The sequence below is a fragment of the Acromyrmex echinatior genome, chromosome 13 (assembly GCF_024713525.1).
Source record: "Acromyrmex echinatior isolate Ae372 chromosome 13, ASM2471352v2, whole genome shotgun sequence".
NCBI lineage: Eukaryota > Metazoa > Arthropoda > Insecta > Hymenoptera > Formicidae > Acromyrmex > Acromyrmex echinatior.
The window spans coordinates 11,449,716-11,461,729 of NC_141864.1; the positions used below are offsets into that span (position 1 = coordinate 11,449,716).

Below are 12,014 nucleotides of genomic sequence, written 5' to 3' on the forward strand. Positions count from 1 at the left end.
AAAAAAAGGAGATTTTTCTCGTTATTTTAAATGTTTTTAAAAATGTTTTTTTAATGTTTTCAAAAATGTTTAAAGAAACGTTTTTTCAAACATTTTTGTCCCCATTGGGTTGGGGATCAGTACAATAGTTTAAGCAACAAAATTTTACATTTGCATATGATGTTCATCACTTCTCGGTGCCATATTGGATCTGCCATATTAGATTTCTCAAAACGGCACATTTCTTTCGAAAGTACATGCACATATGAATAATTTGAGAGCTTGAATGCTTATTTTCATTGCGCTGATTTTTGAACACGCAGGTGATCCGATTGACGTAGAACTCCCATATATTTTATTAGGTTTTATTGTACCAAAGTTAAAGATAGTACCACTTAAATTATACTCTTTATTTAATTTGATATGGTTGGTACTTAACTTGGCACCACAATTGATATCAAATCTTTTACACAAATGATATATAAAATTTTATGGAATTTAATTTGGCGTTAGTTGTTGCCATCAAATCTTTTATACAAATAATACATATCATTAGAGTTAAGTAACAAAGATAATATCACTTAGGTTTTACTTTTTAAATTGATAGAATTTGTTTATATTTTAACTTGGTTAGTTAAGACTGTAATCATTTTAATTTTTAATTGTGGTACAATAGATTTTCCGAGGAGTAATTTTAGAATAATAATTTTTGACAGAGAATTAAATATCCCTATAATAAAAGGTAAATATTTGAATTTAAGAAAGTAAAATTATAAATTTGATTCAAGCTAAAATCTCACAATCACATACAACAATACTCATTGTCAGTCAAAACATCAATATCGATCGACGTCGAAATCATCTAATTCTTCTACGTCGATTCAACATTGATTCCATTGTCATTTCTCACTAGATAACGTATAACGGGTAATTTACTACTCAGATCTAAAAACAAATATCTCTCGTAAGGCATTAAGTACATTCCAAATCTAATAAACGGGAATCTCACTTGCGGCGCTGATATAACAATGTCACATGATTAAACAAGTCAGTTTTGGTACGCGCTTTCATTAGAGAAATTACAAAACAATCCAAATGACTTTGCAGCCAAATAAATATTGTCATCAGTATCGATAACATTAATAGATAGCGATAACGGTTGATCTTGAAGTGAATTCAGTTTTTACGTGCTACTATAACGTGAACAATATTTTTAATCTGTTATCGACATAGTAAACGTATCACTGCGTACTCTTTATCGATAAATAGAGCATATTCTTGTCTAATAAATCCTGCAAAAGTACATAAAATCGAATGAAGTGAATATATACACGGATTTTGTTAAAGTGGAAATTTCTAATCTATTAAAGTGGTTTTGTTTTCGTTGTACATACGTGTTAATATCCGGAAAATGACTTCTCTCCAAGAGGAATGCAGCCATTTCATTCAGGTAGGTGAACAGACCTTTCGAAACACGCTTTCTTATTTTATAATACAAGAGTATTTCAATGGATCGCTGCATTACTGATCAAAGAGTTGACTTACGCATACTTACATATATCATCTAAACCGAAATATCAAATTTATAATTAAAAATAATTTCGTGCTTTTAAGAAACGTATATAATCAATCTAAATCTGTTTAGACGACAAACTTTATTAAACAGAGTGACAGAAAAGCCTCGGATAGTGTTTTCTCGAAAACAAAGCATTCGAAAAAAAAGGTTTCATGCAAAAGTTGTAGTGTTCCAGTTGTAGTGTAATGCATTAAATTGCGATACTCATTTGATTTTGAAAAGAAGTAATGGAGAAATTCTCTAAAGATCTATAAAATTAATTTTTAAATATTTAATAGAAATCCTACTTTTCAATAATCTTGTAGTTGACATTAAAATTTACTTAAAATACTACAATGAAACTCCTTTTAATTAAGTATTTTTCTAGATAATAGTTAACATTCACTTTTACGTAAAAATGAAAATAAAATAATCACTAATGGCCTTGGAAGATCATATTCTTGAAAAACATTCAAAAACTTTCTTTATCGTTAATTAAATACGTTGGATAATAATAATACTGGCAATACTTAAACTTTGTTTTAACTTATACCTTGAAAAATACTTAACCAAAAGAACTTCCTCTCATTCTATAATGTTGTAAAAATGGATACTTTTCAAAACATTACCAAAAATATAAAAATTTCATACATTATTCTATTGCTACGTTTAAATATCTATATAAAAAATTTGAGTACAATTTTCTTATTGGTTTGAAGGTTATTAAATTCTTTTGTTAATTGATTCTTATGAAAATTAATAAAATTAAGTTTTGTACTCATTTGTAAATCTGATAGAAAATAACATTAATAAGAATTAAATCAAATTTTTAATATACATTAATTAAACAATAATAAATATGCATTCAAAAGTATATTAGGATTCATAAAAGTTATTAATCTAATACTATTATCTAATGCTATTCTAATACTATTCATTTAAAAGTTATTAATCTAAAACTACAGAGAAAAATATGATTTTGCTGCGTAAAACCATTATAAACCAAATTATTTGTCTTCTAAATTATTTTCTGTTTTGCAGTTAGTTTCAAATTCACACGCTATACAGGGTGTCCTGTAAGTTTTAAGTTTTTTCAATCGGTTTTATGTAGACAGAGCGGACTAAACTGAGTCAAAAAGTCCTCGACTATTTTGCAATTTTTGCAATCGTTAACAAGATATTAATTATTAAATATCGCTGAATATTGGTTTTCAATAATTTTTTAATCTACTAATTTTTTAATCTACTATTTTTCAAATCTACTATCAACTTTACAGAATAACAGCGAGAGACAAAAATTATTTATTTTCTTCTCATAAAGTTCTTAGAATTTTTTCAGAATTTTTTAAGAATTTTTAAATATGTATTTTCTTATGTTGCTAAAAATAAGAAAATGCAGTCCTAAAAAGTTGATAAAAAAATTTTTTAAAAAGAGCTCTATGAGAAGAAAATAAACAATTTTTCTTGTAGTTTTTTTCTAAAGTTAGTAGTATTTGTATAAAAATTATTGAAGATCAATTTTCGATAATTTTTAGCAATTAATATCTTGTTAACTATTACGAAAATTGCAAAATGGACTTTTTAACTCAGTGTAGTCCGCTCTATTTACACAAAAGCAATTGGCCAAAACTTACGCGACACCCTGTATATCACAAAAACTTTTAAAATAATATTTGTTGATATTAATCTATTTTGATCGATTATTTCACTGATACTTTTAATTAATATTATATGTATGGTCAAAACATCCTTAAAAAGATCTTCATGTGAATTATAAGAATATTAAATAAAAAGTAGGTGTTTCCATTTGAAATTTTAAACATGATTGAAAGCTCCTTCACTTGCGTTCAAAATCAAATAGATATCACTGTTTGACGCATTTATTTAAATCATACGACTTTTGTATGAAATTTTTTTTCTCAAATGTATTATTTTTCGAATATTTCACCAGTCTAAAACTTTTTTATCATATATTTTGAACATACATTTTTCTCCCAAATTGTCAGAAATTAAAGTAAAATTTTAATTTCAAGTGAATGTCCAAATAAAAAGCTTAAAAAGATACCAATTAATCAAATAAATTCTGCAAAGTCAGGATCGACATCATACTTTACCTTTTTTTTTGCACTATTTATTGCGGTTATTGTGCGCGATAATGAGTTAATGCTCGATAACCTTGCGATTATAAGCGCGCGCGATAATGGAATCTAATAATCTCGCGATTGCAAGTGATGAGATTTAATAATCTTGTAATTAAACATGTTTGATGCAAAAAAAAAACACCAGAACGATCATTTTCTGTAGTCTTTTGGCCGTCCATACAAATCCTATGTCAAAATTCAAAATGATGAAATCAATATAGCAGATGTCAGAATTTAAAACAAATTTGGATTACGCTTAAATTTAGAGGCTTAAATTTAGATGATTTTAAATTTTCATATCAACAGTTTAAAAATCTTTAAGTACGAATCAATATAATTGAAAACTATTTGATAAGTCATCCATGATTTGATATGAATATCTTACATGTTAAGCGCCGAGCTTATTCCTTTCTTTTCTTGTTCACGCATTTAATTATTTATAATTAATATTGGCGCTTAATATGTAAAAATTTTCTATTATCAGTCAATAACACGATCTGAACGAAAGGTGTATTGTCACTAGTGACTGACATGTCGCTTATTAACGTGTTAACTGCTGTCGACACTAAAAAAATTCCTTTGAGAGTTGAAAGAGTCCTAACAACATTAATTTTAATTGAAGTAATACTTTTCCACATTAAATATATTGTTACAATATAACAAAATAACTAAAAGTGGTTATTTTTTTGCAACTTTAATTGAAAATTTCTCAAGATTATGATGTGATAAAGCAATTTAAAGAACGGATTCGTATTTACCCCACAACACAAAATTGCACAAAAATTGCGCAAATTGCATTGGATTGCATGTTGCAGCAATATTACAGAGATTTTATATTGTTGCAAATCTGTGCTGAATGGGCAGCATTCAAAAAAAATTATAAAGGACTATTAGTCTCATTTCGATGTTTAGCAAAAGTAATTTTTGTTGAGCAGTGTTATAGATAATAATAGCGATACGATTATTATCTTTTCTGTTGATCAACTGTCAACTTTTATTGTGATCATGCTTGGTGATCGCAAAATTTGAACGCATATGCTGTATCAATTTTCCATCTCGTTCCAAAACCGATCGGTCTCGGAGTCCGAAGATCAGTGTGTGATGACGTGCGTACACAATATAATTTTAATCCTCTTACGCAAGCACTGAGACTTCTGTAATAACACTGTCATGTTGTATTACGTACAGACTTATTGTCTTAAAACCGAGTTGTACTTAGTTGTCGCTTCTAATTTATATGCACGTGTCAATCCCCAACACAGAAACATCTCCGAGTTAATACACGTTTCAAGCATAACCACGTGTCTCTTTCACCATATTCTTTTGTTATAATTACACGGCATTAGCATTATCGTTATTAAATCGTCTTCTTCAATGACGTACAAGAGATTTTTGTAATTCAAATGTTAGAATGTATTATACTACTTCAAGAAGAATATAATTAGTTGTACTTAATTAAAATAGATATTACTTAAACCTAAAGTGTATATTTATAATTAAACATTCAATAATATACATATACATTTATAATATATATTTTTATATACAATATATATTTTTATACACATAATATACACACCCTAGGCGTTATTCATTTAAAAACGAAAGAAATGATTTGTATTAAAAATTTTGAAAATTTTGATAAATAAATCAGGAATGCAATAAAATCGAATTATCGAATTACTGAATGGTAATATTTTAGACTTTAGACGGAAATCGACTATTTAGACCGAAAATCGATTTTTTTTAATAGACTATGTTTTTTCACGTTGAACATCACTCAGAAAAATACTCAGAAAAATTACAGAGAATATTTTCTTGACTTCTTTGAATTAACATAATTTGTTCGAAATTAACAAGAATTCCTTTTCGACTTCGAATTAACAAAGAACTTCTTACAAAGTTAATTGAAATAATTTAAAAAAATCCTTTTTCTGTTCGTAATGGGTTTTATTTTTGACTTAGTCACAATATACTTGTACAAAATTATTCCCGCTACAAATCATGATCTGCTGTCATTAGAATTGTACCGTGCTTGAGTAATTGCTGTGAGCGTAATAAAAATTAGTTTTTTCAATTATAATAGCGTTTTGTATATATATTAGGTGTTGGAATTAATTCGTAGCGTTTTACAAGTGATGGGAAGTACTTTCATTAATGTATTTTTTAATGCTCATGTGAAATAAATAACATTCTTTCATTAAAAAACGCTACGAATTAATTCCAACACCTAATACATACAAAAAATATACATACAAATCATGTATTACATATACAGGATGTAGAATTTAGAATTTAAATGTCAAACCTTCGGGAGTGTGTAGGGGATCGATAAACTAAGAAAAAGGTCGTGTAGAGATATGCTTATTTTTGTTTCGTTTTGAAGAAAACCATATCAACATATTCAACTTTAGAATATGTACACGGCATATTGTGACAGGAGTAATTCTCGATGATTTCTTACATAGTCAGAATAGTAACTGACAAATTTACAGAAGGAAGGCAGAAATGTAAACAAAAAAGTTTTCATCTAAAAACAAAATTATTATTATTGTTTTCGTGCACGATTTCAGCGATGATAATATTTCAAAGGCAGTACGACAAAGCTACTATGTTTTGTTTCCTTTTTTTGCCAATTTTCTCCAAAACGAAGCAAAAACGAGCATAACTCTACAGGATTTTCTTTCTTAATTTATCGATTCTCTACATGTTCCCAAAGTTTTAACATTTTTATTTCAAACATCCTGTATACGCATACATAATCGTACGTGTTTAAATTTAAAAGTAAAATTTAATTTGAATAAAAATGAAGTATGAGAGAGACAAAAATTGCTTATTTTCTTCTCATAAAGTTTCGAGAATTTTTTTTAGAATTTTTTAATATCTTATTTTCTCATGTTGGTAAAAATAAAAAAATGCAGCATTGAAAAGTTGATAAAAAATTCTGTAAAAATTCTTAGAGTTCTATGAAAAGAAAAATAAATTTTTGTCTGTTGTTTTTCTATAGGATGATAATATTTGGGTAAAAAATTCTCGAAGATTAATATTTGGCTATTTTTAGTAATTAATGTCTTGTTAACCATTGCGAAAATTGCAAAATGATAGAGAACTTTTCGACTTAGTTTAGTTCGCTCTACTCCTATGCGAGAGTTTTATCATTATTTATCAAACACCCTGTATACATCACTGAAATAAAATACTACTATATATTGAATCATCAATAAAAATTAATGAGATACAATAATATGCACAATAATAATCTCAATCCAAAATCGGCACGTATTAAATGACGTCAGAATGGATAAAGGAATAAATAAAGGAAACAGCTGGTAAAATTAAATCTATCTATAAAAGTCTTCTGCTAATTAATACTACTCACACAAATGTTGAGAGACATTGCACAAGCAGACTTTGGCAAAACATTACATCTTGCGTTAATTACATTTGCGATTGCATTGAGGTCAGTTTTGCAAGTGTTAATATTTATTTGCTTACAATGTCTCGTGACAATGGCGATACTGTAATTTATATAGCAGATACCGAAAATGACGTGAGATACATTATTGTTCTTCTATAAACCACAAATGTTTCTTATCGCTTTGCATATTCAAGCATTGTAATTGATTACCAAGAAAAATAATTCCACTGTTGCAGCAAAATTATCACCGCTAAATACTCGTGGCAGCGATCACAAATTAGTTGATAGAATTAATTCTAAAAATTATTCGTTATTAAAGTAGAATCTGTTAATAAAAAAAAATTTACTTAATATATTTCTTTTTAGAATTACGTTCATTTATTAAAGCAAAATAGTATATTTTTAGCAAATACTTTTTCTATTGAAGCAAAATCACTTACTGCTCACATAAATTCATTATGATGACAAAAGAAATTTGTTGTTGTAATCAATTTGTGTTATTACAGCAAAACTTGATTTGTTATGAAACAAACAGATGGAAGAGGTTCTATAGTCATTTGTATTATGACTAAACCATATATTTTTTGTACAACAATTACAATTTTTCTCTTCCCTAGATTTTTAAAAGGATTCGAAAATCCTTAACTATGATTAAAGTATATGTATTAATACGTGTCTAAGTGTAATTTATGCCAAGAACGTCAAAGAATTTCAAAATTGAGATCTGAAATTGATCTTCATCATTTTTTTAGTCCAATATAGCATTCTAGAGTTGTGCAATTTGTAATTACAAAATAATAATCTACAGACTAATAGTTTGCACGAAGAAACAACGTGGAGTTCTTAGAATTGGACTTAGACGTTGGAATTAAAACGTTACTGTTATACTAATATTTATGTGTATTATGTGTGCGTGAGATGTACTACTATTTATTTATTATGTATGTGGTGATGTGTCAGTGACACGAAAATCGTCTGTGTAAATCCTATTTACACTATGATTATAATCATCTTTAGGGTCCCCGCCTTAATAGATGACGTGTTTTCTCGTAAGAAAGATTCGACACTCATCTGTATAAAGCGGCAATTATTAGACTTATAAATTTATACCACTTATAAATAGACCTATAAATGGATAAAAGATGTGTATTATACATTTTTTGATTGCTTGATGATATACATTATACTTCTGCATCTAGTCATCCAGGCGCGACAATGTTTCATTATAACACAGACTAATGATAATGCTGGAAAATTATTGATTCTATTTAGTATTCTTTATGTTATTTATTTATTTGGATTTAATTCTTTTATATTTTTATTACTTTTACTGACTGGACTTTTCTCTGCGTTGTAATGCGTTGTTATCATACTACAATAATAACTTTCTAATTTATTAATTTATCTTTTTCGTATTTATCTATTACATTATTCCTACTTTATTTCCAATCCTATCTTCTTCTTTAGGTTATTTTATATTTTATGGAGCTCTTACTTCTCGCGAATTTTTCTTCAAGTTTTTCCGTTTCTGTTCTATTCTATTGTAGATACAAAAGTTGTGCATCCAATAATTTTTTGCTTCTGATCATAGTTTACTAATTTTATTCATGCAAGTAATAGATGAGTCCCTTGGCACTGCAATAAAAAGTTTCAGCACTTGTTTCATGCACTTTTCGCCACATTGTACATGGCAATAGCCATCCTTGTCGAGCGATCATCAAATATCAATCTATATCTACTCTTGTCAGGTCAAAAGAATGATAATTTACTATTAGGTATTTAGAGACCATACATTATACTGATGTGAGTCAGATGTGGCGCATCACCGATCACAAAAACATGTTCAATTATGCTTTGATTATATAACCAAATTGTTTCGCTAATACAACAAAAAAGGTTAATTAGATAAAAATTGATTCGTTCTTACAAAATATAATTTATACTATTATAGTTTTAGCAATATTATATCTATCAAATGGCAATTAGCACTCTTAATAAATCTCTCTCTGCTATCTACACAATAACTTATAGATTTTGTTAGAATAGAGTAAGATCTGCTGTACTAGTAAAATTATAACATAATTTTATGTTATAATTTTACTAGTACAGCAGATCAAATATAGAAAAATAGAATTGAATTTTCATTAATGTAAAAATTTAAGTATATACATTATAATTTTTATCTAAAGATGAATATAGAGGAGAATATCAAAATCTTTACTTAAATTGACCATGTTGGCATTAATGACGATACACAATTTAAAGAAATATAATTTAATTATCGTAAAATATATTTTTAATGAGCGCCTATTTTAGAAATCAACGTTAAATTAACAGATATGTCATGATACAAATTATGTCTTGGTAATTATTAGGTGTTGGAATTAATTCGTAGCGTTTTACAAGTGATGGGAAGTACTTTCATTAATGTATTTTTTAATGCTCATGTGAAATAAATAACATTCTTTCATTAAAAAACGCTACGAATTAATTCCAACACCTAATACAATACATATTTTGTTCGAGGAAGTTACGCAAGTCAATGTCAACATGACTGAAGCGTAAATAAGACCGGAAAGAATTTAGAAGTCATACGATAAATTTGTAGCACAGAATCAATCGAAGCGTGAAGTTTTATGGAAATCTCACGCTGATTGCTATTAGTAGGGCAACCAAAATATGCATAGAGCATGTTTTTTTTGTTTGATTAATAAAGAAATAAACTAAATACAAATTTGTTTCATAAGAAATTATGTATTTTGAATCCTATATGTTATAGCATATTTTTGCATATTTCACCCACACGTGCACAATATTTACATATTTTATGATATTTTATGATACTATTTTGATTGTATATTTTACATTGTTTTCTAATTTAAGTTTATGATTAGTTTTTTTCTGATATAATAATAAATAGGATTTCTTTAAGATAAGTTTTTTCAATCAGAAATATGCTACAACATATTTTATATTTTTGAAAAAGGAATTGAATAGATAAATGATTCCCACACGCCGCGATGCATTGGTGCGATGCAGTAATGTCAGAGAAATCAGGAAGAAAAAGATTTCGTGCTTTTACGTTCAATCTTCTATATTTCTATGTATAATACAATACATAACATCAAAGGCTCTCTCTCTCTCTCTCTCTCTCTCTCTCTCTCTCTCGAGTTGTTATAATAAATAATATGTATTTTAATTTTAATTCCCTATAAGACTAATCAAATTTTTTAAAAATGTAAACAAATTTTATCAAATTCATTTTACTTTGTTATTATAAGTAAAAAACTTAATTAATAATTTGAAAATTTGTGCGATAAAAAATAATTTTTAAATGCATATATTTCTTTTTTTAGAGCATTTTTTTCAATTTCACAAAACATATTTTAGGCGTTTAAAAAGGGATTTTTACAGCATAATTTTTTTGGGATACATTCCTTTAGAGCATTTTTTTAACTTCACAAGATATTTTAGGCGCTTAAAAAGGGATTTGTACAGTATAATTTTGGTTGCCTTACTAATTAACCTTTCACTTTGACTGGATTCAACAAACAGATATTTCAGATTAAATATTCATTTGCATGACGTATTATATATATATGACGTATAAATTCTATTTGCTACATATAACGAACGTATGATTTAAAAATGCAATCGCATCTGATATTTTCGAGCATCTATATTGTTGATTGATTTAAACCCGGAGAGATATTTTTATTTTAATCAAACTGAAAATTAAATTAAATTAAGTTAAGTTTGTTAACATTTTTAATTGTTGAAACAAAAATAATAAATATAAAATTATATAATACATAACCTTTTAAAATAATTAATTTCTCAAAAATTATTGAATTGCTTTATAATCTAATTAATATATATCTATAGATTTAATATGAAAGAGAAGATATAAACAAATCATGAAATGAATTTTAAATTTAAAAAGATGCGATTGCTATGAATATACATTTACTTCAACCAGTGTTGGGCACAATCGATTAATTTTATATGCTTAATCAATTAAGTTCAGGCTTAAAGAAATCAATTAAAAATGATATGTAGTATAACTAATTTAGTCAATTATTGAAGCAAATCATCTGATTAAAGAAACAGTTCATTAAAAAAATATTCAATTATCAATCATTAATTTTCATGTGTAAAAAATAATATTGATAATTTTTACAATCTACACATATTATTAAAGAACATGTTTATCATATTGAAAAGCTTTTCAAATTGAAAAGCTATTCAAATCACAGTTAGGGCCACTACACATAAAATGACATAAGCGTAACATAGCACTGCTGGACCAATGATTATCCGACAAAAAGACGTCATATTGATTTACATAAGATGTTTGTTTGTTCAGAGGTCCTATGTTGTGCTTATGCAGCTTACGTCATTTTGTGTGTGGCCTTTAATCGAAAAATCGTTTTATGTTTTTATAGAAACTAAGAAAGAGATTGCACATATTAATAAAATATGGTTTTTTTCTATAGGTAATCAATTTAATTTTTATTATAAATTTGTATAATTTTTATTATAAATTGAAACATTATAATACTAATACTAATAGAAAACTAAGATATTTTTGAGCATTGCAATAATATCAAAAGCAATGTTATACATATGTACAACACCTTTAGAACGAAAAATTAATTAAGTAGGTTTAATTTATGTTTAATTAAACACAAATGATTAATAAATAACGATTTATGTTTTAATTTGTAGCAGTTACACGCAATAAATTGTTTCAATCGATTAAAACTACAAATTAAAAATTTAATTGATTAATACCTAAGATTTAGTTGGGGGCAAAAGATTTTAATCGTTTACTGTAGTCAAAAATTAAACTTTTTTTAACTGTAATCATTAATCTATAAATTTATTAAATTTTGCCTGACACTGACTTTAACCATGTTTC

The 12,014-nt window shown here is 26.8% G+C and overlaps 1 protein-coding gene across 2 annotated transcripts in view; it reads left to right on the top strand.

The window, feature by feature from the left end:
- The window catches only part of LOC105151526 (facilitated trehalose transporter Tret1), a 40,777-nt gene that overhangs the window by 6,589 nt on the left and 22,174 nt on the right, over window positions 1-12,014 (top strand). The window contains exon 1 of one of the 2 annotated variants that reach the window (XM_011065287.2): window positions 220-1,429. The exons of the other annotated variant lie outside the window; for it this stretch is intronic. Within the exon in view, the coding sequence (XP_011063589.1) occupies window positions 1,391-1,429 (39 nt within the window). The 5' untranslated portion in view covers window positions 220-1,390. Of the gene's footprint in view, window positions 1-219; window positions 1,430-12,014 lie in introns of those variants that run through there. 2 annotated transcript variants of the gene reach the window in all.